At 40.6% G+C, this 27,249-nt stretch overlaps 1 protein-coding gene across 1 annotated transcript in view; it reads left to right on the top strand.

Annotated features, from left to right (window-relative positions):
• Positions 1–27,249, top strand: part of LOC106586892 (syntaxin-binding protein 5-like) — a 196,981-nt gene that overhangs the window by 62,922 nt on the left and 106,810 nt on the right. The window contains exons 4-5 of the mRNA XM_082969242.1: positions 3,388–3,522; positions 18,659–18,722. Of these exons, the coding sequence (XP_082825368.1) occupies positions 3,388–3,522; positions 18,659–18,722 (199 nt within the window). The remainder of the gene's footprint in view (positions 1–3,387; positions 3,523–18,658; positions 18,723–27,249) is intronic.

The raw sequence follows: 27,249 nt of genomic DNA, 5'->3' as shown, positions 1-27,249 counted from the left end.
TAACTGTGGTGTATCACGGCTCCTCCTCTGGGATAACTGTGGTGTATCACGGCTCTTCCTCTGGGATAACTGTGGTGTTTCACGGCTCTTCCTCTGGGATAACTGTGGTGTATCACGGCTCCTCCTCTGGGATAACTGTGGTGTATCACGGCTCTTCCTCTGGGATAACTGTGGTGTATCACGGCTCTTCCTCTGGGATAACTGTGGTGTATCACGGCTCTTCCTCTGGGATAACTGTGGTGTATCACGGCTCTTCCTCTGGGATAACTGTGGTGTATCACGGCTCTTCCTCTGGGATAACTGTGGTGTATCACGGCTCTTCCTCTGGGATAACTGTGGTGAATCACGGCTCTTCCTCTGGGATAACTGTGGTGTATCACAGCTCTTCCTCTGGGATAACTGTGGTGTATCACGGCTCTTCCTCTGGGATAACTGTGGTGTATCACGGCTCTTCCTCTGGGATAACTGTGGTGTATCACGGCTCTTCCTCTGGGATAACTGTGGTGAATCACGGCTCTTCCTCTGGGATAACTGTGGTGTATCACGGCTCTTCCTCTGGGATAACTGTGGTGTATCACGGCTCTTCCTCTGGGATAACTGTGGTGTATCACGGCTCCTCCTCTGGGATAACTGTGGTGTATCACGGCTCTTCCTCTGGGATAACTGTGGTGTATCACAGCTCTTCCTCTGGGATAACTGCGATAAGCGAAATCCACTTTTACACACCCAGCCTGTATCCCTGTTTCACTTTCTACTTGCAAATTGTAAAAAAAAAAAATATGTTTTTAATTTAACTTTTATTTAACTATGCAAATCAGTTAGGAACAAATTCTTATTTACAATCTACCAATGTTTTATAGAGTGGCTATTCATCCAAAATGGCCTCCTAATCTCCTCTCAGTGGGGAAACTGAAGCTGTCAAAGAAACAGATGGGAAGGTCACGAGGCGTGTGACCAAGATTGAGAAACAACATGTTCCATCGATCTCTATCTAGTGACTTAATTACTTTCCCAAATAGCAGCTCCTCGGCTGCCCAGCCAGCTGGCGGTCAGTTCAACTCACGTCTCCTCCTGATTTAATTGATAATTATGAGCCGTGTTGACGGCGCCTCGTCAAGCTGTCTGAGTCAAACAAAACCTTTTGACTTTCACACCATCACACGGTCACGCTCCGAGACCTGTGCAAACCTTCTCTTTATCCCCCCTACCCCCCGCCTTGTTTCTGTCTCTGCTGTCGCTCCTGAAGTTCTTGATTTCCAGTTAAATTAAAATTTATGCAAATAGATTGTAAATGAGAGATGAGGTCTGGGCACCCCCATGAGTATCTAACAGGGCTGTCTGAAATGGTTGCCTCCTAATAGTTGATTGCCTGAGTGGGGACATAGTCACGTTTCTCCCACAGCCAAGTGCTTTGATTTCAAGGCTTAGCCAGTTCCATCAGTTGGGAGTGTTAAACTTTGCTTTGATTATGGCTCTTGGGGTTTTATTCATTATTTTAGAAATAAATTACATTTTGTGTGACAATCAGAGAAACACAAGGCGAAACATAAAAGGTGCAACAATTTAACCTTGAGGAACACCGAATTTGATTTTTGTAAATATCCCTTATCCATTTTTTTTTTCTCCAGATATTGTTGTTAGATCTCATTAGGTCAAAAATAAACAGGATACTTACATATGTCGTTGTGACGTGCAACCTCATGTAACTTTCCTCTCTAGATGATGTGGCTGATACTCTTCTAGTAGCAAAACTCGGGAAATTACGAAGTCAAATATAATCTTCCCCCATTGTCTCACACAGATATCCTCTCCTACCTCTCCTGATTTACCATTCTCCCCCACCAGGTCCAAATCCTTATTGAATTGTCTTCCATCTCATTTGTCTCCTATATTATAATCCTGTATCTCACAGGGGTAGTGGAGGTGGGGTGGTTGGGGAAAAATGTCCCGCTGATGCTCTCTCCAGGAGAGACAGGAGAGAAGTAGTGTTGATCTTTATATAGTTAAAGCTGCTTATAAACATGATGGATGCTAATGCTGACTGAATGACTACACGGGGACGCCACCGCCACACATCTTACCTCTGAATATACTACGTCACATAAACACAGAGCTTGCCTCGCTGTTGAGTGTTTATTGATCACCTAATAATTACACAGTCAACGTAGCGTATTACGGATAACTTTACGTGTGAGTAAAGTACCCTCGTACATGCCTCCCATTTGAGTGCATACTTTGATGCTTTCACTTGAGAAAATGACAGGTGGAAATGGAGCCAGTACTGTCTCTTATTACTGAAATGGAAGGGAATAATTAGCAAACACACTGCGGTGTGAGAGATAAACAACAACAAAAAGAGCTTGCAGCTGTTGCTGTGGTAATTGCTTTCAACTGTTTATTTTTTTATTTTTTTGACAAACCTATCTGTGCTTTTGCCTGAAAACCCCGTTAGTGGGCCCTGGGCTCCAGAGTTCAGTGAGATAAAGAGGGGTGAGTTGGGGAGAGAGGGAGGGAAGGAAAGAGGAGATAACACCAGGCAGAAGAACAGAAGGTGCACGGCATTTTCTATCCCAGGGAAGGCTGCCTCTTGGGACATCGGCCAGTGGTGATTAGCTGCTGTTTGTGTCAGGGTCATGATACATGACTTATTGATGGCTGTCATCACCATCACCTTATTCCTGTCATCACCATAGAGACCAGGCAGTGACTGTCATCACCATAGAGACCAGGCGCTGACTGACAGGAGATGTGGAGTGATGTGTGGGGATGATATTACAAAACCTGGGCAATGTCTACACTCTTAGGGGGGAGAAGAAAAAAACATGTTTTGTTTGTCCGCATAGGAAAAACCTTTTTTGGTTTCAGGTAGAACCTTTTGCTGGTGAAAGGGTTCCACGTAGAACCATAGGGTTCTCCTACGGGGACAACTGAATAACCCTTTATGGTTCTAGGTAGCACCTTCTTTTGTAAGGATGCAGGGGAAAACAGAGCTAATCAAAACAGTGCAAAGCAATGTAAATCTATAATCTACAGACAGTTAGCCCAAACATAATTACGGTATAATTGTGGAAAATGTACATTTATACTGTGTATTTGAGAGCAGGATAATTATTGGGGCGGTTGTTATCTGAGGTAAAACATTGATTACACGGCTAGATTATACATGTATGGACAACAGTGCAGAAAGTCACGTAGATACACCTACTATGCAAGTGGGAAGAAACACACACGCACACACACACACACACACACACACACACACACACACACACACACACACACACACACACACACACACACACACAAACACACTCCCAACCAAATCAAACACATTGTATCGTATTTGATCATGTATCAACTGCTGATTCTTCTTTGTTTTCGCTTCAGGATCACGTTTTGCCACCTCCCCTTCCAGAGTAAATGGCTGTACGTGGGCACAGAGCGTGGCAACACACACATCGTCAACGTCGAATCCTTCGTTCTGTCTGGATACGTCATCATGTGGAACAAGGCCATAGAATTGTGAGTTAAATCATCGAATATACGCAAATGATCAACTGTCAATGATTACCATAATGAGGATGATTACTGTATGACAGCGTTGAGTTCAAAGCGTTGATGATGTCATGTCATTCCATCCTAAAACCTCTTACACTGCCACGTCATGTCGTTCCATCCTAAAACCTCTTACACTGCCACGTCATGTCGTTCTATCCTAAAACCTCTTACACTGCCATGTAATGTCGTTCCATCCTAAAACCTCTTACACTGCCACGTCATGTCGTTCTATCCTAAAACCTCTTACACTGCCATGTAATGTCGTTCTGTTCTAAAACCTCTTACACTGCCACGTCATGTCATTTGTCAACTAATCCTAGTTGAAGGTTGGTAACCTAACTTCGCTCACGTTGCCATGACGGCGGCGTTAGATCGTGGTCATGCAATAGCTATGACTACTTAACATGCAGAGGCACATACACCCTCACTGTGGAGTATGTGTTGAGTGGGTTGTGAAGAGTAGTTCAATAAAATTTGAACAAGCATGTTCCATCCTCATCAAAATATTACACTGGAGAGCCATCGAAGCTTGTGTTGTTTGATTGAGCTGAAGTGCTTCTTCCTCTCAGTTCTCCTCCTGTGCTCCTTCACGGGGAAAGCATCAACGACCTCTCTAATGCAAACTAACGGCAGAGGAGTAAGAGATTTGTTTTTCCCTCCTCTCAGACATGCTCGAGTAGGTTGTGAGGCGCCTGTGTGTGTGTGTGTGTGTGTGTGTGTGTGTGTGTGTGTGTGGTGTGTGTGTGTGTGTGTGTGTGTGTGTGTGTGTGTGTGTGTGTGTGTGTGTGTGTGTGTGTGTGTGTGTGTGTGTGTGTGTGTGTCTGTGTTCATTTGGTGGAACTAAGTAAGACCTTGCACAGGTATTAAATTTGAATTTTTATTTTCATGACATTTACCATATGGACTTTCAGGCTTGACTAAAATTAAGGTGGAGTAGAAGTGATTAAACAGACTTTCAGCTCAGTACACAATCACACAGTAAGTGGGCACACACACAATTACAAACAACTTATTAATATTTTCTGTGGATTACTCTTTTCCTGTAAGACCGTAAGCTTGCGCCAAGAGACTCATTATATGGTGTTTCTATCTCCCTCCCGAGTGAGTGGGTGTTTCTATCTCCCTCGTGAGTACTGACTGAGTGGGTGTTTCTATCTCCCTCCTGAGTACTGACTGAGTGGGTGTTTCTATCTCCCTCGTGAGTACTGACTGAGTGGGTGTTTCTATCTCCCTCCTGAGTACTGACTGAGTGGGTGTTTCTATCTCCCTCCTGAGTACTGACTGAGTGGGTGTTTCTATCTCCCTCCTGAGTACTGACTGAGCGGGTGTTTCTATCTCCCTCCTGAGTACTGACTGAGCGGGTGTTTCTATCTCCCTCCAGAGTACTGACTGAGTGGGTGTTTCTATCTCCCTCCTGAGTACTGACTGAGTGGGTGTTTCTATCTCCCTCCTGAGTACTGACTGAGCGGTGAGACACTTGTGATCCTAAATTAATTTAGGCACATTCCATTAATCTCAATAGAGCTGCAGTGCTGTCAGGAAAGGGATATATTACACCATAATACATTTCCTGCTACAAAAAAGGGTGATCAAATTAAGATCCCACATCTGTATAGCAAATATGCCTGCTGTACTTTATTCACAGCTTCCATGACGGGGCCAGGACACCCTCTACTACCCATAATGCTGATGTCTGGGTCTTTACCTCCAGGGCTTAGTACCAGGCCTTACATTTAGAATATGTGTAAGAAAACGAGGATAAGAAAAGCAGTGCCTCAAATCAATGGAAAAAGCCGGGAGCCTGGTGGGAAACCAGGCAGCCTGGTGGGAAAGCTGGAAGCCTGGTGGGAAAGCCGGAAGCCTGGTGGGAAACCAGGCAGCCTGGTGGGAAAGCCGGAAGCCTGGTGGGAAAGTAGGCAGCCTGGTGGGAAAGCCGGAAGCCTGGTGGGAAAGCTGGAAGCCTGGTGGGAAAGCCGGAAGCCTGGTGGGAAAGTAGGCAGCCTGGTGGGAAAGCCGGAAGCCTGGTGGGAAAGCTGGAAGCCTGGTGGGAAAGCCGGAAGCCTGGTGGGAAACCAGGCAGCCTGGTGGGAAAGCCGGAAGCCTGGTGGGAAAGTAGGCAGCCTGGTGGGAAAGCCGGAAGCCTGGTGGGAAACCAGGCAGCCTGGTGGGAAAGCCGGAAGCCTGGTGGGAAAGTAGGCAGCCTGGTGGGAAAGCCGGAAGCCTGGTGGGAAAGCAGGGATCCTGGTGGGAAGCAGGAAGCTCGGTAGGAAAGCAGGAAGCTCGGTGGGAGGGAACATGCTTCTTTAAAACGACAGGGTCTCCTTCCTACCTACCTCAGAACTTCTCCTGCTGCTGCTCATATTTCACAAGACAAAAGTGTCCAAAATGTATAAAAAAGAAACTCTAAAATAAAAGAGTTGGAAAAATTATTCAAAATGTTGACATGATATTATTCATAGTGTTTACTGGTCTCCATATCAAATCAAATGTATTTATATAGCCCTTCTTACATCAGCTGATATCTCAAAGTGCTGTACAGAAACCCAGCCTAAAACCCCAAACAGCAAGCAATGCAGATGTAGAAGCACGGTGGCTAGGAAAAACTCCCTAGAAAGGCCAGAACCTAGGAAGAAACCTAGAGAGGAACCAGGCTATGAGGGGTGGCCAGTCCTCTTCTGGCTGTGCCGGGTGGAGATTATAACAGAACATGGCCAAGATGTTCAAATGTTCATAAATGACCAGCATGGTCAAATAATAATAATCACAGTAGTTGTCAAGGGTGCAACAGGTCAGCATCTCAGGAGTAAATGTCAGTTGGCTTTTCATAGCCGATCATTGAGAGTATCTCTACCGCTCCTGCTGTCTCTAGAGAGTTGAAAACAGCAGGTCTGGGACAAGTAGCACGTCCGGTGAACAGGTCAGGGTTCCATAGCTGCAGGCAGAACAGTTGAAACTGGAGCAGCAGCACGGCCAGGTGGACTGGGGACAGCAAGGAGTCATCATGCCTGGTAGTCCTGAGGCATGGTCCTAGGGCTCAGGTCCTCTGAGAGAGAGAAAGAGAGAGAGAGTTAGAGAGCATACTTAAATTCACACAGCACACCGGATAAGACAGGAGAAATACTCCAGATATAACAGACTGACCCTAGCCCCCTGACACATAAACTACTGCAGCATAAATACTGGAGGGGTCAGGAGACACTGTGGACCCATCCGATGATATCCCCAGACAGGTCCAAACAGGCAGGATATAACCACACCCACTTTGCCAAAGCACAGCCCCCACACCACGAGAGCGATATCTTCAACCACCAACTTACCATCCTGAGACTAGGGCGAGTATAGCCCACAAAGCTCTCCGCCACGGCACAACCCAAGGGGGGGCGCCAACCCAGACAGGAAAACCACGTCAGTGACTCAACCCACTCAAGTGACGCACCCCTCCTAGGGACGGCATGGAAGAGCACCAATAAGCCAATGACTCAGCCCCTGTAATGGGGTTAGAGGCAGAGAATCCCAGTGGAGAGAGGGGAACCGGCCAGGCAGAGACAGCAAGGGCGGTTCGTTGCTCCAGAGCCTTTCCGTTCACCTTCACACTCCTGGGCCAGACTACACTCAATCATAGGACCTACTGAAGAGATGAGTCTTCAATAGAGACTTAAAGGTTGAGACCGAGTCTGCGTCTCTCACATGGGTAGGCAGACCATTCCATAAAAATGGAGCTCTATAGGAGAAAGCCCTGCCTCCAGCTGTTTGCTTAGAAATTCTAGAGACAATTAGGAGGCCTGCATCTTGTGACCGTAGCGTACGTGTAGGTATGTACGGCAGGACCAAATCGGAAAGATAGGTAGGAGCAAGCCCATGTAATGCTTTGTAGGTTAGCAGTAAAACCTTGAAATCAGCCCTTGCCTTAACAGGAAGCCAGTGTAGAGAGGCTAGCACTGGAGTAATATGATCACATTTTTTGGTTCTAGTCAGGATTCTAGCAGCCATAACTGAAGTTTATTTAGTGCTTTATTTTAGACGACTGTACAATCATCAAGATTAATTGGCAGATTCAACAGATCTCTTTGTTTCTTGGGACCCATATAGCTCAGTGTTTGAGCAGTCGCTCCCTGTTGACATGATATTATTCGTACTGTTTCTTGGTCTCTTTAATGCTCAGTGTTTGAGCTGTCGATCCCTGTTGACATGATATTATTCGTACTGTTTCCTGGTCTCTATAATGCTCAGTGTTTGAGCTGTCGCTCCCTGATTCCCTATACCTTCTCAGGCTTGTGTGTTTCCTTATTAGCACATTATTTTCTAATGAGTTCATCAGTCTAATTTAATCTCACTGGTTCAGGCCAGCAGCCTACTGTTTTATTGTCTGTTGACGACGGCGTGCGGAGATAGACGTGTGTTGTGTTGTGTGTTGTGTGTGTGTGTGGGGCAACAAAAAGCTAAGCAGAGTGAGTGTGAATTACCATGATTCTACTCAGCTTGACTGGCTCGGGGACCAGAGGATGTTGGGAAATTTGTTTGTCAAAAACAGGTTTTTCTCCAGAGAGAGGGAGAGATTGAGGGGGGTAGAGAGAACGAGAGAAAGAGAGAGACAGCCCTTCTGAATCAACACGAGAGAGGGGAGTGCACTGCCACTGTGACTGTCATTACTGCAGGCCCAGTATATATTTACTGTCATTACTGCAGGCCCAGTATATATTTACTGTCATTACTGCAGGCCCAGTATATAATGACTGTAATTACTGCAGACCCAGTATATAATGACTGTAATTACTGCAGACCCAGTATATATTGACTGTAATTACTGCAGACCCTGTGTATATTTACTGTCATTACTGCAGGCCCAGTATATATTTACTGTCATTACTGCAGGCCCAGTATATAATGACTGTAATTACTGCAGACCCAGTATATATTGACTGTCATTACTGCAGGCCCAGTATATATTGACTGTAATTACTGCAGACACAGTATATAATGACTGTAATTACTGCAGACCCAGTATATATTGACTGTAATTACTGCAGACCCTGTGTATATTGACTGTCATTACTGCAGACCCAGTATATATTTACTGTCATTACTGCAGGCCCAGTATATAATGACTGTAATTACTGCAGACCCAGTATATATTGACTGTAATTACTGCAGACCCAGTGTATATTGACTGTCATTACTGCAGACCCAGTATATATTGACTGTCATTACTGCAGGCCCAGTATATATTGACTGTCATTACTGCAGGCCCAGTATATATTGACTGTCATTACTGCAGGCCCAGTATATATTGACTGTCATTACTGCAGGCCCAGTATATATTGACTGTCATTACTGCAGACCTAGTATATATTCACTGTCATTACTGCAGGCCCAGTACATATTGACTGTCATTACTGCAGGCCCAGTGTATATTGACTGTCATTACTGCAGACCCAGTGTATATTGACTGTCATTACTGCAGACCCAGTGTATATTGACTGTAATTACTGCAGACCCAGTATATATTGACTGTAATTACTGCAGACCCAGAATATATTGACTGTCATTACTGCAGGCCCAGTATATATTGACTGGCATTACTGCAGACCCAGTATATATTGACTGTCATTACTGCAGGCCCAGTATATATTGACTGTAATTACTGCAGGCCCAGAATATATTGACTGTCATTACTGCAGGCCCAGTATATATTGACTGGCATTACTGCAGACCCAGTATATATTGACTGTCATTACTGCAGGCCCAGTATATATTGACTGTCATTACTGCAGGCCCAGTATATATTGACTGTCATTACTGCAGGCCCAGTATATATTGACTGTCATTACTGCAGGCCCAGTATATATTGACTGTCATTACTGCAGGCCCAGTATATATTGACAGTGGAGTGCCTGGTACCAAAGCCCTGAGCCTTAGTCTCTCTGCTCTATTTCCTCTACTTGTCGTGTTGATGTTTGGGCAGCGTACAATTATCCTCATCAACTGTAATGCTATGGGATTTGACAGTCATCCAGTGAAGAGACATCTTGTGGTGTTAAGTATGCCCTTCCCACATGTCTCCACCAGTGCTGGGCCGAGGCAGGATGCAGGTATGAAGCACAGTAACAGCAGGATCTTAATTCAAACCAGTTTTTTTTTTTTTACAGCAGACAAATAATCCTGCAGCAACAGGAAATGTGAATTATTATGTGGATTATTATTAATTTACATTTTTTGGGGGTTGATACAAAACATGCCCACCCCCACTCACTCACACACACAACAAAATTACTATTGCAACCTATTTAATACAGGAATTGTCTCGCTTTCATTGTAGTATCTTTCAGAAACAATATATATATATATATATATATATATATATATATATATATATATATATAAAATACATTTTTCCCACTCTCAGTAGGATGAAGAACAGGATCCATATGTAGTCATTAATATGCCATTACAGATGTGTTCTGGAGAGAGAGATGATGAGTAAAGATATTAAAAACATCAGAGATCTGGTGTTTTCTCTGGTCTGTTAAGGGGATACAAGAGAACATAGTATAATCCTTCGTAAGCACCCTTTTCCCATTCATTGCCAGACAAAGTGTGCACAACTGGAGAGAAAAAACATGAAAAAAAACTGTAATTTCACCTGAGCTCTCTTGGTTGGATATTCTCTGTATCTATACACTCTGAGAGGAGAGAATTCAGGGTAGTGGCTGGGTGAGTAAGTCATGCGTCAGCGTAGACAGTCTGGGACGTTTTTAATCTTCTTGATGTAGCCCACCCCCTCCCCCTACGCCCCCCTTCCCGCTCGCGGCTCCCCGCCTTTCCATCCCAGCGTTACCGTGTCGACCGAGCGGAGCCAACCAAAACCTGCCCCCTGAGGCTCCTACAGCTCCAGCAGGCTGGCACTGTGTGTGTGTGTGTGTGTGTGTGTGTGTGTGTGTGTGTGTGTGTGTGTGTGTGTGTGTGTGTGTGTGTGTGTGTGTGTGTGTGTGTGTGTGTGTGTGTGTGTGTGTGTGTGTGTGTGTGTGTGTGTGTGTGTGTGTGTGTGTGTGTCTGTGTGTCTGTGTCTGTGTCTGTGTGTGCGCGTACAGCCTGGCAGAGTGATATGAGTCTGCGAGGAGGACGCTCCGACAGAACCAGCGGTGTGGCGACCTCACCCTCAGCGGAGACATTCATGTTTTCACCATGACACACTGTATCAGTGTGAGAGCTCAATACAACACAGATGGATCTGAAGATGTGAAGACTGTTGTAAATGATCTCCAGAGAGGAGAGATGGGTATTTCCTTTTAGACTTTACAGTTTGGTGTTGTCCCTCCAGAACCTCTTTGAAAGACTGCCATGTAAAGGGTCACAGAGATGTGAAGGTTAAATTATTTTTGTCTTTATGATGAATTGATAACTTATAATAGATGAGCTGACACCGTCATAACATTTACACAGTTATGCCATGTATTTCAATAGTACACTGTGCAATGAAGGAGGCAATGTGTGTCTGTGTCTGTGTCTGTGTATACGTAAACTCAGCCAAAAAAGAAACGTCCTCTCACTGTCAACTGCGTTTATTTTCAGCAAACTTAACATGTGTATATATTTGTATGAACATAAGATTCAACAACTGACACATAAACTGAACAAGTTCCACAGACATGTGACTAACAGAAATGGAATAACGTGTCCCTGAACAAAGGGGGGGGGGGGGGTCAAAATCAAAAGTAACAGTCAGTATCTGGTGTGGCCACCAGCTGCATTAAGTACTGCTGTGCATCTCCTCCTCATGGACTGCACCAGATTTGCCAGTTCTTGCTGTGAGATGTTACCACACTCTTCCACCAAGGCACCTGCAAGTTCCAGGACATTTCTCTTCGCTGGCCATGGCAGAACACTGACATTCCTGTCTTGCAGGAAATCACACACAGAAAGAGCAGTATGGCTGGTGGCATTGTCATGCTGGAGGGTCATGTCAGGATGAGCCTGCAGGAAGGGTACCACATGAGGGAGGAGGATGTCTTCCCTGTAACGCACAGCGTTGAGATTGCCTGCAATGACAACAAGCTTAGTCCGATAATGCTGTGACACACCGCCCCAGACCATGACGGACCCTCCACCTCCAAATCGATCCCGCTCCAGAGTACAGGCCTCGGTGTAATGCTCATTCATTCGACGATAAACGCAAATCCGACCATCACCCCTGGTGAGACAAAACCGTGACTCATAAGTGAAGAGCACTTTTTGCCAGTCCAGTCTGGTCCAGCGACGGTGGGTTTGTGCCCATAGGCGACGTTGTTGCCGGTGATGTCTGGTGAGGACCTGCCTTACAACAGGCCTACAAGCCCTGAGTCCAGCCTCTCTCAGCCTATTGCGGACAGTCTGAGCACTGATGGAGGGATTGTGCGTTCCTGGTGTAACTCGGAGAGTTGTTGTTGCCATCCTGTACCTGTCCCGCAGGTGTGATCTTGTATGTGTCTTTGTGTGTGTGTGTGTGTGTGTGTGTGTGTGTGTGTGTGTTTGTGTTTGTCTGCACAGAGTTGGGTAAAGCTGCTTTTTTCGCTCCCTTTATGTGGAACAACTACCAGAGCTGAACTGAGAGGTTCTGGTCCCCCTTGGTCAGTTCAGAGTCATTATCGGAGACCTCTATGTTGATAAATGTGTCTGTAATGTTGTATATTGTATGTGTTTGTTGTATATATGCAGTGCTCATCTGTAAAAGAGACCCTAGTCTCAATATGACTTACCTGTCAAAATAAACATTAATAAAAAAAAAAAATAATAATAATAATAATTTTAAAAATGAATTATCTTCACTGACCCAACAACAACAGACCCGCTGGACTCTAGCGTTGCCATGTCTTCCCGGGACCTCCCGGAGCACAATGTGTCTGTGTATTTCCCCACAGCGGTTGTAATCAGTACCGAGGCCAGTCTCCTCTCATTGGGTTTTGCCTGCATCTCTTTTTCTGATGGCGGCGGGTGTAAGGCTGTGATACTGCCTGTGTTAGCGGTTAGCATAGCGCGGTGAGAACCAGGGTCAGTCCAGAGCTGTGTTCCAAAACTCATACTAACCGCACTACCCGTACTATTTGTGACGTAAACTGAGTATATAGTATGATTATTGGTCATAGTATGGATGTAGTTAGTACGACAAAAGTTCCCGGATGTCGTTCTACATTTGCCAAATTACGAAGTATACAAGCAGAGGACACTATTTCCGTGCTTTTAGGGCCCATAATGCAATTCCTCACGAAAATGGGCGTGGTTTCACAACGTTTTCAGAAGAAAATGCCGTTATTCCCGTCATACTTAGCTAAATGGTACAGTCGTTGTGCGTTCTCAATGGACATTCGGGTGCGTTCGTAAAGTAGCTCTGGCTATCTACTCCGATTTCAGAGCACTCTCCTCTGAGTGTACCAGAGCGCAGAATAACTGATGAATTTACAAACGCTCAACACCAGTTGAATATGGCCGGTGTCAGTAAACGTTGTCAAAAAAGCATAATTAAATTGTTGCCAGCAGCACAGTTAGGATGAGTAAAATGGTCAGAGTGGTGGTGTTACTATAATACTGTATGGTGGTGTTACTATACTATTACTATAATACTGTATGGTGATGTTACTATAATACTGTATGGTGATGTTACTATACTATTACTATAATACTGTATGGTGGTGTTACTATACTATTACTATACTACTGTATGGTGATGTTACTATAATACTGTATGGTGATGTTACTATAATACTGTATGGTGATGTTACTATACTATTACTATAATACTGTATGGTGATGTTACTATACTATTACTATAATACTGTATGGTGATGTTGCTATAATACTGTATGGTGATGTTACTATACTATTACTATAATACTGTATGGTGATGTTACTATACTATTACTATAATACTGTATGGTGATGTTACTATAATACTGTATGGTGATGTTACTATAATACTGTATGGTGATGTTACTATACTATTACTATAATACTGTATGGTGGTGTTACTATAATACTGTATGGTGGTGTTACTATACTATTACTATAATACTGTATGGTGATGTTACTATACTATTACTATAATACTGTATGGTGATGTTACTATAATACTGTATGGTGATGTTACTATACTATTACTATAATACTGTATGGTGATGTTACTATACTATTACTATAATACTGTATGGTGATGTTGCTATAATACTGTATGGTGATGTTACTATACTATTACTATAATACTGTATGGTGATGTTACTATACTATTACTATAATACTGTATGGTGATGTTACTATAATACTGTATGGTGATGTTACTATAATACTGTATGGTGATGTTACTATACTATTACTATAATACTGTATGGTGATGTTACTATAATACTGTATGGTGATGTTACTATACTATTACTATAATACTGTATGGTGATGTTACTATACTATTACTATAATACTGTATGGTGATGTTACTATACTATTACTATAATACTGTATGGTGATGTTACTATAATACTGTATGGTGATGTTACTATACTATTACTATAATACTGTATGGTGATGTTACTATAATACTGTATGGTGATGTTACTATATTATTACTATAATACTGTATGGTGATGTTACTATACTATTACTATAATACTGTATGGTGATGTTACTATACTATTACTATAATACTGTATGGTGATGTTACTATACTATTACTATAATACTGTATGGTGATGTTACTATAATACTGTATGGTGATGTTACTATACTATTACTATAATACTGTATGGTGATGTTACTATAATACTGTATGGTGATGTTACTATAATACTGTATGGTGATGTTACTATATTATTACTATAATACTGTATGGTGATGTTACTATACTATTACTATAATACTGTATGGTGATGTTACTATAATACTGTATGGTGATGTTACTATACTATTACTATAATACTGTATGGTGATGTTACTATAATACTGTATGGTGATGTTACTATAATACTGTATGGTGATGTTACTATACTATTACTATAATACTGTATGGTGGTGTTACTATACTATTACTATAATACTGTATGGTGATGTTACTATACTATTACTATAATACTGTATGGTGATGTTACTATACTATTACTATAATACTGTATGGTGATGTTACTATAATACTGTATGGTGATGTTACTATATTGTTACTATAATACTGTATGGTGGTGTTACTATACTATTACTATAATACTGTATGGTGATGTTACTATAATACTGTATGGTGATGTTACTATATTGTTACTATAATACTGTATGGTGGTGTTACTATACTATTACTATAATACTGTATGGTGATGTTACTATAATACTGTATGGTGATGTTACTATAATACTGTATGGTGATGTTACTATACTATTACTATAATACTGTATGGTGATGTTACTATACTATTACTATAATACTGTATGGTGATGTTACTATAATACTGTATGGTGATGTTACTATAATACTGTATGGTGATGTTACTATAATACTGTATGGTGATGTTACTATAATACTGTATGGTGATGTTACTATATTATTACTATAATACTGTATGGTGATGTTACTATACTATTACTATAATACTGTATGGTGATGTTACTATAATACTGTATGGTGATGTTACTATACTATTACTATAATACTGTATGGTGATGTTACTATACTATTACTATAATACTGTATGGTGGTGTTACTATAATACTGTATGGTGATGTTACTATATTGTTACTATAATACTGTATGGTGGTGTTACTATACTATTACTATAATACTGTATGGTGATGTTACTATACTATTACTATAATACTGTATGGTGGTGTTACTATAATACTGTATGGTGGTGTTACTATACTATTACTATAATACTGTATGGTGATGTTACTATAATACTGTATGGTGATGTTACTATATTGTTACTATAATACTGTATGGTGGTGTTACTATACTATTACTATAATACTGTATGGTGATGTTACTATAATACTGTATGGTGATGTTACTATATTGTTACTATAATACTGTATGGTGGTGTTACTATACTATTACTATAATACTGTATGGTGATGTTACTATAATACTGTATGGTGATGTTACTATATTGTTACTATAATACTGTATGGTGGTGTTACTATACTATTACTATAATACTGTATGGTGATGTTACTATAATACTGTATGGTGATGTTACTATATTGTTACTATAATACTGTATGGTGGTGTTACTATACTATTACTATAATACTGTATGGTGATGTTACTATAATACTGTATGGTGATGTTACTATAATACTGTATGGTGATGTTACTATACTATTACTATAATACTGTATGGTGATGTTACTATACTATTACTATAATACTGTATGGTGATGTTACTATAATACTGTATGGTGATGTTACTATAATACTGTATGGTGATGTTACTATAATACTGTATGGTGATGTTACTATAATACTGTATGGTGATGTTACTATATTATTACTATAATACTGTATGGTGATGTTACTATACTATTACTATAATACTGTATGGTGATGTTACTATAATACTGTATGGTGATGTTACTATACTATTACTATAATACTGTATGGTGATGTTACTATAATACTGTATGGTGATGTTACTATACTATTACTATAATACTGTATGGTGATGTTACTATACTATTACTATAATACTGTATGGTGATGTTACTATATTATTACTATAATACTGTATGGTGGTGTTACTATAATACTGTATGGTGATGTTACTATATTATTACTATAATACTGTATGGTGATGTTGCTATAATACTGTATGGTGATGTTACTATACTATTACTATAATACTGTATGGTGATGTTACTATAATACTGTATGGTGATGTTACTATACTATTACTATAATACTGTATGGTGATGTTACTATATTATTACTATAATACTGTATGGTGATGTTACTATACTATTACTATAATACTGTATGGTGATGTTACTATAATACTGTATGGTGATGTTACTATACTATTACTATAATACTGTATGGTGATGTTACTATACTATTACTATAATACTGTATGGTGATGTTACTATAATACTGTATGGTGATGTTGCTATAATACTGTATGGTGATGTTACTATACTATTACTATAATACTGTATGGTGATGTTGCTATAATACTGTATGGTGATGTTACTATACTATTACTATAATACTGTATGGTGATGTTACTATAATACTGTATGGTGATGTTACTATACTATTACTATAATACTGTATGGTGATGTTACTATAATACTGTATGGTGATGTTACTATACTATTACTATAATACTGTATGGTGATGTTACTATAATACTGTATGGTGATGTTACTATAATACTGTATGGTGATGTTACTATACTATTACTATAATACTGTATGGTGATGTTACTATAATACTGTATGGTGATGTTACTATATTATTACTATAATACTGTATGGTGATGTTACTATACTATTACTATAATACTGTATGGTGATGTTACTATAATACTGTATGGTGATGTTACTATAATACTGTATGGTGATGTTACTATACTATTACTATAATACTGTATGGTGATGTTACTATACTATTACTATAATACTGTATGGTGATGTTACTATAATACTGTATGGTGATGTTACTATACTATTACTATAATACTGTATGGTGATGTTACTATAATACTGTATGGTGATGTTACTATAATACTGTATGGTGATGTTACTATATTATTACTATAATACTGTATGGTGATGTTACTATACTATTACTATAATACTGTATGGTGATGTTACTATAATACTGTATGGTGATGTTACTATACTATTACTATAATACTGTATGGTGATGTTACTATAATACTGTATGGTGATGTTACTATACTATTACTATAATACTGTATGGTGATGTTGCTATAATACTGTATGGTGATGTTACTATACTATTACTATAATACTGTATGGTGATGTTACTATAATACTGTATGGTGATGTTACTATACTATTACTATAATACTGTATGGTGATGTTACTATACTATTACTATAATACTGTATGGTGATGTTACTATAATACTGTATGGTGATGTTACTATAATACTGTATGGTGATGTTACTATAATACTGTATGGTGATGTTACTATAATACTGTATGGTGATGTTACTATATTATTACTATAATACTGTATGGTGATGTTACTATAATACTGTATGGTGGTGTTACTATACTATTACTATAATACTGTATGGTGATGTTACTATACTATTACTATAATACTGTATGGTGATGTTACTATACTATTACTATAATACTGTATGGTGATGTTACTATATTATTACTATAATACTGTATGGTGATGTTACTATAATACTGTATGGTGATGTTACTATACTATTACTATAATACTGTATGGTGATGTTACTATAATACTGTATGGTGATGTTACTATACTATTACTATAATACTGTATGGTGATGTTACTATACTATTACTATAATACTGTATGGTGATGTTACTATAATACTGTATGGTGATGTTACTATAATACTGTATGGTGATGTTACTATACTATTACTATAATACTGTATGGTGATGTTACTATATTATTACTATAATACTGTATGGTGATGTTACTATACTATTACTATAATACTGTATGGTGATGTTACTATAATACTGTATGGTGATGTTACTATACTGCTGTATAAAAACAAATAAAGAAGGTTCAACACTATAAAAATATATATATACTCTCAACATTTGAATGAATATAGATGACCAGTGTTTCAGCATGTGGTGCCATTCAGGGCCACCTGAACCAAGTTATGTACTACTCTGCTGTGTAGTGATCGGCTGCTTGATTCTTTGGCTTTGAAGCTGAAGGTCACTAGTCACTATGCAATTGTTTTGATACTCTATAGTCTGAAACATGTATCTATTTGTTTACAGCAGATGCAAAAAAAAGTTATTCATTTAAAGTAGATCACGCCGTTTTGCACCGTCCCTTGGCTATCATTCTGAAACGTCTGCACTCATGTCCATAACCTGATAGACCCTTTCCCTCTCCTTCTCTCATCCACAGAGCAACTAAAGCCCATCCAGGGCCCGTAGTCCATCTGAGTGACAGCCCGAAGGATGAATGCAAGGTGAGTTGGCGGAAGAACCCCCCTTACTCACTGTTACCTGTTACCTCAGGAGGGTCTGCCTGGTGGATCAGTATAGCCTGGAGCTAGCTATCTCTCTGTTCCCTGTTACCTCAGGAGGGTCTGCCTGGTGGATCAGTATAGCCTGGAGCTAGCTATCTCTCTGTTCCCTGTTACCTCAGGATGGTCTGCCTGGTGGATCAGTATAGCCTGGAGCTAGCTATCTCTCTGTTACCTGTTACCTCAGGATGGTCTGCCTGGTGGATCAGTATAGCCTGGAGCTAGCTATCTCTCTGTTCCCTGTTACCTCAGGAGGGTCTGCCTGGTGGATCAGTACAGCCTGGAGCTAGCTATCTCTCTGTTCCCTGTTACCTCAGGATGGTCTGCCTGGTGGATCAGTATAGCCTGGAGCTAGCTATCTCTCTGTTACCTGTTACCTCAGGAGGGTCTGCCTGGTGGATCAGTATAGCCTGGAGCTAGCTATCTCTCTGTTCCCTGTTACCTCAGGAGGGTCTGCCTGGTGGATCAGTGTAGCCTGGAACTAGCTATCTCTCTGTTACCTGTTACCTCAGGAGGGTCTGCCTGGTGGATCAGTATAGCCTGGAGCTAGCTATCTCTCTGTTACCTGTTACCTCAGGAGGGTCTGCCTGGTGGATCAGTATAGCCTGGAGCTAGCTATCTCTCTGTTACCTGTTACCTCAGGATGGTCTGCCTGGTGGATCAGTATAGCCTGGAGCTAGCTATCTCTCTGTTACCTGTTACCTCAGGAGGGTCTGCCTGGTGGATCAGTATAGCCTGGAGCTAGCTATCTCTCTGTTCCCTGTTACCTCAGGATGGTCTGCCTGGTGGATCAGTATAGCCTGGAGCTAGCTATCTCTCTGTTCCCTGTTACCTCAGGATGGTCTGCCTGGTGGATCAGTATAGCCTGGAGCTAGCTATCTCTCTGTTCCCTGTTACCTCAGGAGGGTCTGCCTGGTGGATCAGTATAGCCTGGAACTGGCTATCTCTGTCTATCTGATACACAGACTGCTGCCTGTTCTTAGACTTGCTATTTTCTATACAGGACCAATGACCCAACACGACACAAAAATGAGTCACTCCTGGCCTTCGGATTTACTGCGCACCTTCTGCTACTGGCTGTCCCCGTCATCATCTCCCAGTGGGGACAGACCTGTGTCTGTGTCAGCAGCGTGGGTCAGGCAGGGGTCAGGACTGTTATGAGGACGGCCGTGGTCAGGGTTGTCGGGGCGGTTTGCCGGGGGCACGGAGGCTTTAGGGGGTTCAGCATGGAAGACATACTGGCGCTCGATGTGTGTGGGCTGTTCGTGTGACATAAAATATGAGATGCTGTCAGGAAAATAACAACATTTGAGAGAGAGAGAGAGAGAGAGAGAGAGAGAGAGAGAGATCACAGGGGATATTGAGTATGTTTTGGGCTTGGATTTATTGCCTGAATCTCGTCAGACATTTTCTGCCTTCCAAAGCACTTATCAATATTTGAATTCTGCCTTAGAGAGGTTTGCCATTTCATGTTTTTGTCTCTCTGAGTGTGTGGGTGTATATGTCAGAGTCAATCAGTGTCATGGAGACTGGTAAAGGGAGCAAGACGAGGCGGAGGCAGTATGTGAAGGCACTCTTCCTTAGATTAAGACTAGTATTGTCATTTTGACTAAAATATCATTAAGTCTTAGCCATGTTTTTGTCAAATGACAAAAACAGTGGTTGTAGTCAAGTAAAAGCCCTTTAATTTTAGTAAACGTAAATCACGGACTTCCATGTGTACAATCATACAGGGCCTTGTCCTACCAACAGATGCATAACATCCTGTTCTCTTCCCAACAGCAGAGGAATGACAATAAGAATACGTAACAATAATTTGGACATGTAAATTCCTACACATTACATACAAAACAAACTGACACACACACGAGAGAGAGAGAGAGAGAGAGAGAGAGAGAGAGAGAGAGAGAGAGAGAGAGAGAGAGAGAGAGAGAGAGAGAGAGAGAGAGAGAGAGAGAGAGAGAGAGAGAGAGAGAGAGAGAGAGAGAGAGAGAGAGAGAGAGAGAGAGAGAGAGAGAGAGAAGAGAGAGAGAGAGAGAGAGAGAGAGAGAGATGGTACCGCAAATTATTGTCAAAGCAGTATGGGTTGCACCGCCGTCACTTGGTCATGTCATTGCCATAGTCATCAACGTTCTACAGACGCCTCAGTCACATGATGTCCAATGTGGCTACAGAACCTGGCGATGTGGCGAGGGTTGACCGAGACTACATATACAAAAAACCTTTCTGTACTCAAGGGAGAGAAAAACATAGCTGGACTGATGTTTCTCTATTAAACTTAATATTGCTATTATTTTTTGTTTTGTAAAGCAGCTTGTGTGTGGTTAGCTATGGCCAGAGAGTCGCCTGTGCAATCTGTGGAATCGGAGACAGAGCGGAGAGAGTTACATTTGAAGTCAGATGTTTACATACACGAAGGGCACTTTTTGGCATTTGCTGTATGATAGATGAGAAACTCCATATTGCAAATGTACGGTCCCTTACTAGACGTTCCATTCGCGGACGGCGGCGGGCCGTGCACCGGGGCCAGATCTTCCGGGAAGTCATCGAACGAAGTCTCTCGGACATAAAATGTTGAAATTTTGGTCATTGTTCCGCTGTCCCGGTAAATTCCAGCAGATGTCGAATGGAATCTTATTGCAAATGTACAAAACATCACCAATCACGACATGGCCATTTCTCCTAAACAGATAAGACTTCGAAGATAAAACTTGGTGAGCATAGGTTTGGGATAATGGGCAGTTAGCCCTGAACAAGATGGCGTCGAGGCCTCAACGCCTTTTGAGTTAAGGCCATTTTTCTGGGATTAAAGATCAAAATAGAGTGCTAATTTGACCGCTTCACGTCAAAGTACATAAACCTACGGTGTCAGGAAAAAAAGAACCAGACATTTATCTATCGTAATTTAAGAGAAACCGTACAATGTACAATTGATGATGCTCAAAGAATGTGTTTTTTTTTTTTTTTTAAGTTACAGATCCAGTTGCGGCATGTTGAGACGAATCCGTTAAGGCGGGTTTCGGAGCTCTGTGAGATTTCTGTGATTTTATGAAATAACACACACTCATTCAACCCTGTGTAAATCAGTCAGTTCTTAACGTAAAGACCTTAAAACTCAGGATTCTGTAAACGCCTACCCCAATGAGGATATGTGTTTACTTTCAGCTTCCTGTGCCAACCGGAAGTGCCTTAAATTGGGGTCATAGGGGCTGTTTCGAAGGGTTAAAAAAGTCACATCTTTCCAAAACTTCATATGTGTAACTAGGTAACCCTCATGAACTGTAAATCAGTCATTTCTCCCATCAGATTTCCAAGAAAAGCTCACACACACACACACAGCAAGGACTTAGTGACATAGTGTGGTGCTTACAGACACACAGAGCCTGCAATAGTTACCTTTGTTCAAACTATCAAAGAACCGTCAGACCTAGAGCTCTGAAACTTTAGAAACCGGTTATTAAGCTCAAGTCAATAGTTCACGGTGAGTTATGTGGCTCTAGACGGTTCTCAGACTGAGAAACACCCTCGTACATTTGCATTAACTTCAATTCATTTTGACCATCACGAAAATGATGACATTTAGAAAAGTCCCAGAGTGAGAAGACTAGGTGCATTGAAACCGCCTCAGCCCATAGAGACGGACCCCAACGTTTCTGTCCGATAGCTCATTTAAGGACCCCGTAGCAACGCACGGAAAATGTAGATTTTCAGCACCAATGAAGGTCACTGCTCGGGCTCCAACTGACCTATCAAGCCGAAACTTGGGATTCGGAGTCGCCTCAGTTAGACCTATACATAATGTCAGAACTGGACCCGCAGCTAGAACGTAACTACGTGTTTTATGTTTTTATTATGGTTTAACCTCTCTTGGGGAGGTGGGACACCCACGGTTCACACTATTCAACAGCCAGTGAAAAATCAGAGCACCAAATTCAAAACCACAAAATGTCATAATTCAAAGTTCTCAAACATTCGACTATTTTACACCATTTTAAAGATACACGTCTCCTTAATGTAACTACATTGTCTGATTTCAAAAAGGCTTTACGGCAAAAGCATAAAGTTAGATTATGTTAGTACAGTTCCAACACAAGAAAAAGCACACAGCCATAATTTTCCATCCAGTACTGCCGGTGAATCAGCACAACAATTTACAAAAATACTCATCATAAAACATTGATAAAATATTAAACTGTTATTCAAAGAATTATAGATGAACATCTCCTTTATGCAACCGCTGTGACAGATTTCAAAAAAGCTTCACGGGGAAAGCACACTTTGCAATAATCTGAGTACTGCGCTCAGAAAAAGACATCAAGCAATACAGATACCCGCCATTTTGGAGTCATCTAAAATCATAAATAGCATTAGAAATATTCACTTACCTTTGATGATCTTCATCAGGAATCCCAGGTCCACAATAAATGTTATTTTGTTCGATAAAGTCCATAATTTATGTCCAAATAGCTCCTTGTTGTTTGCGTGCTCAGTAAGCTACTCCAAGTGTAGGAAGCGTGGCCAAAATGTCATGACGAAAAGTCAAAAAAGTTATATATTTACGGTCGTTCAAACATGTCAAATGTTGTATAGCATCAATCTTTAGGGCCTTTTTTAAACTTAGACCTTCAATAATATTCCAACCGGACGATTCCAGTGTCTTGAAAAACGTTTTGGAACACAGCTACATTTCACGTGAATGCGTGCCAATGAACTCATGTCCTTTCCTGAGTCAACAACTTTCACACTTCCTCTGTTTGCTCTCTGTTCACCATAGACGCCTCAAACAACTTTCTAAAGACTGTTGACATCTAGTGGAAGCCTTAGGAAGTGCAAAATGAACCCTAAATCACTGTATGTTCAATAGGCAATGACTTGAAAGGACTATAAGCACCAGATTTCCCACTTCCTGGTTAGATTTTCTCAGATTTTTGCCTGCCATATGAATTCTGTTATACTCACAGACATCATTCAAACAGTTTTAGAAACTTCAGAGTGTTTTCTAGAGGATAAAATCCCGCTAAAGGGATTGGTTGGACAACAACCAGTGAGATAGCACGGCGCGAAATTCAAAACAAAATAATCTCAAAATTAAAATTCAAGTATTATACGGCATTTTAAAGATACTCTACTCGTTAATCCAATCACATTGTCCGATTTCAAAAAGGCTTTACGGTGAAAGCAAAACATTAGATTATTTTAGCATAGCACCTTAGCAAAAAAAAAAAGCTATTTTCCAAGCACGGATAGCCATCACAAAAACAGATATACAGCTATAATTAAGCACTAACCTTTGACAATCTTCATCAGATGACACTCCTAGGACATCATGTTAGACAATACATGCATTTTTTTTCGATCAAGTTTATATTTATATCCAAAAACCCAATTTTTACATTGGCACGTGACGTTCAGAAAATGTTTTCTCCCCATAACCTGCTGTGAATAGGCACATTTAATTTACAGAAGAACTCATAAACGTTGAAAATTATAAATAAACGTTATAAATTTATAACAATTATTTAAAGAATTAGAGATAATCTACTCCTTTATGCAACCACTTTGTTAGATTTCAAAATAACTTTACGGAAAAAGCACATTGTTCAATATTCTGAGTACAGAACTTAGCCTTCAATGCTAAGCTATACAGTTAGCCTACAACCACAGCGTCGACAAATCTCTAAAAATATGTTCTAAATATTTACTTACCTTTGCTGATCTTCGGCGGAATGCACTCGGATGGGCACCCACTTCCACAAGAAATGTTCATTTGTTCTGCATATCCATCATTTATGTCCAAATACGTCCGTTTTGTTGACCCATCCAGAACACTTTACAATGCCATGTGGCGTGGACGCAAATCCATAGACGAAATGTTCAAAGTTCCATTACCGTTTGTAGAAACACGTCAAACGATGTTTACAATCGATCCTTTAGGGTATTTTTTAACGTAAAATTGCGATAATTTTACTACCGGGCAATAGGTATTCATCCCAGAAGAAAAATTAAAAAAAACAACGAAGCCTTGTGCACGCGCGTCATAAGACACCTGTCCTCAGACTGGCCAGTGATTGACTGAGCCATAATTTTCTGCCCGGTAACAGGTGACGGATAAAACCAGTTCCTAAAGATTGTTGACAGCCAATGGAAGAGTTAGGAGGTGCAACGTAAATCCTATTTCACTGTAGTTTTTCAAGGGATTCAAAAGAAAAAGTGCATTTCTAATTTCCCCCACTTCCTGATTCATTTTTTCTCCGTTTTTTTGCCTGCCATATGAGTTCTGTTATACTCACAGACACCTTTCAAACAGTTTTAGAAACTTCAGAGTGTTTTCTATCCAAATCTAATAATATGCATATTCTAGTTCCTGGGCCCGAGTAGTAGGCCGTTTAATCTGGGTAAATTTTTCGTCCGGCCGTGAAAATACTGCCCCCTAGCCCCAACAGGATAAACACCATGGGACCATGCAGCCATCATACCGCTCAGGAAGGAGACGCATTCTGTCTCCTAGAGACGAACATACTGTGTTGCGAAAAGTGCAAATCAATCCCAGAACAACTGCAAAGGACCTTGTGAAGATGCTGGAGGAAACCGGTACAAAAGTATCTGTATCCACTGTAAAACGAGTCCTATATCGACATAACCTTAAAGGCCGCTCAGCAAGGAATAAGCCACTGCTCCAAAACCGCCATAAAAATGCCAGACTACAGTTTGCAACTGCACATACAAAGATCGTACTTTTTGGAGAAATGTCCTCTGGTCTGAGGAAACAAAAATAGAGCTTTTTGGCCATAATGACCATCGTTATGTTTGGAGGAAAAAGGGGGACGCTTGCAAGCTGAAGAACACCATACCAACCGTGAAGCACGGGGTGGCAGCATCATGTTGTGGGGGTGCTTTGCTGCAGGAGGGACTGATGCAATTCACAAAATAGATGGCTTCATGAGGAAGGAAAATGATGTGGATATATTGAAGCAACATCTCAGGACATCAGTCAGGAAGTTAAAGCTTGTTCGCAAACGGGTCTTCCAAATGGACAATGACCCCAAGCATACTTCCAAAGTTGTGGCAAAATGGCTTAAGGACAACAAAGTCAAGATATTGGAGTGGCCATCACAAAGCCCTGACCTCAATCCTATAGAAAATTAGTGGGCAGAACTGAAAAGGCATTTGTGAGAAAGGAGGCCTACAAACCTGACTCAGTCACACCAGCTCTGTCAGGAGGAATGGGCCAAAAACTCACCCAACGTATTGTGGGAATCTTGTGGAAGGCTACCTAAAATGTTTGACACAAGTTAAACAATTTAAAGGCATTTCTACCAAATACTAATTGAGTGTATGTCAACTTCTGACCCACTGGGAATATGATGAAAGAAATAAAAGCTGAAATGAATAATTCTCTCTTCTAATATTCTGACATTTCACACTCTTAAAATAAAGTGATGATCCTAACTGACCTAAGACAGGGAATTCTTAATAGGATTAATTGTCAGGAATTGTGAAAAACTGAGTTTAAATGTATTTGGCTAAGGTGTATGTAATCTTCCGACTTCAACTGTATCTTTATCTCTACAGGGTGTTATCTTTATCTCTGCAGGGTGTTATCTTTATCTCTACAGGGTGTTATCTTTATCTCTGCAGGGTGTTATCTTTATCTCTGCACGGTGTTATCTTTATCTCTGCAGGGTGTTATCTTTATCTCTACAGGCTGTTTTCTCTCTCTACAGGGTGTTATCTTTATCTCTGCAGGGTGTTATCTTTATCTCTACAGGGTGTTATCTTTATCTCTACAGAGTGTTAACTTTATCTCTACAGGGTGTTATCTTTATCTCTACAGGGTGTTATCTTTATCTCTACAGAGTGTTATCTTTATCTCTACAGAGTGTTAACTTTATCTCTACAGGGTGTTACTTTATCTCTGCAGGGTGTTATCTTTATCTCTGCAGGGTGTTATCTTTATCTCTGCAGGGTGTTATCTTTATCTCTGCAGGGTGTTATCTTTATCTCTGCAGGGTGTTATCTTTATCTCTACAGGCTGTTTTTTCTCTCTACAGGGTGTTATCTTTATCTCTGCAGGGTGTTAACTTTATCTCTACAGGGTGTTATCTTTATCTCTACAGAGTGTTATCTTTATCTCTACAGGGTGTTATCTTTATCTCAACAGGGTGTTATCTTTATCTCTACAGAGTGTTATCTTTATCTCTACAGGGTGTTATCTTTATCTCTACAGGGTGTTATCTTTATCTCTACAGGGTGTTATCTTTATCTCTACAGGGTGTTATCTTTATCTCTACAGGGTGTTATCTTTATCTCTGCAGGGTGTTATCTTTATCTCTACAGGGTGTTATCTTTATCTCTACAGAGTGTTAACTTTATCTCTACAGGGTGTTATCTTTATCTCTACAGGGTGTTATCTTTATCTCTACAGGGTGTTATCTTTATCTCTGCAGGGTGTTATCTTTATCTCTACAGG

This window comes from Salmo salar, chromosome 25, assembly GCF_965601325.2.
Source record: "Salmo salar chromosome 25, fSalSal1, whole genome shotgun sequence".
Lineage (NCBI taxonomy): Eukaryota > Metazoa > Chordata > Actinopteri > Salmoniformes > Salmonidae > Salmo > Salmo salar.
Note: the sequence above shows the minus strand (reverse complement) of the source record. Positions and strands in the feature narration are given on the sequence as shown.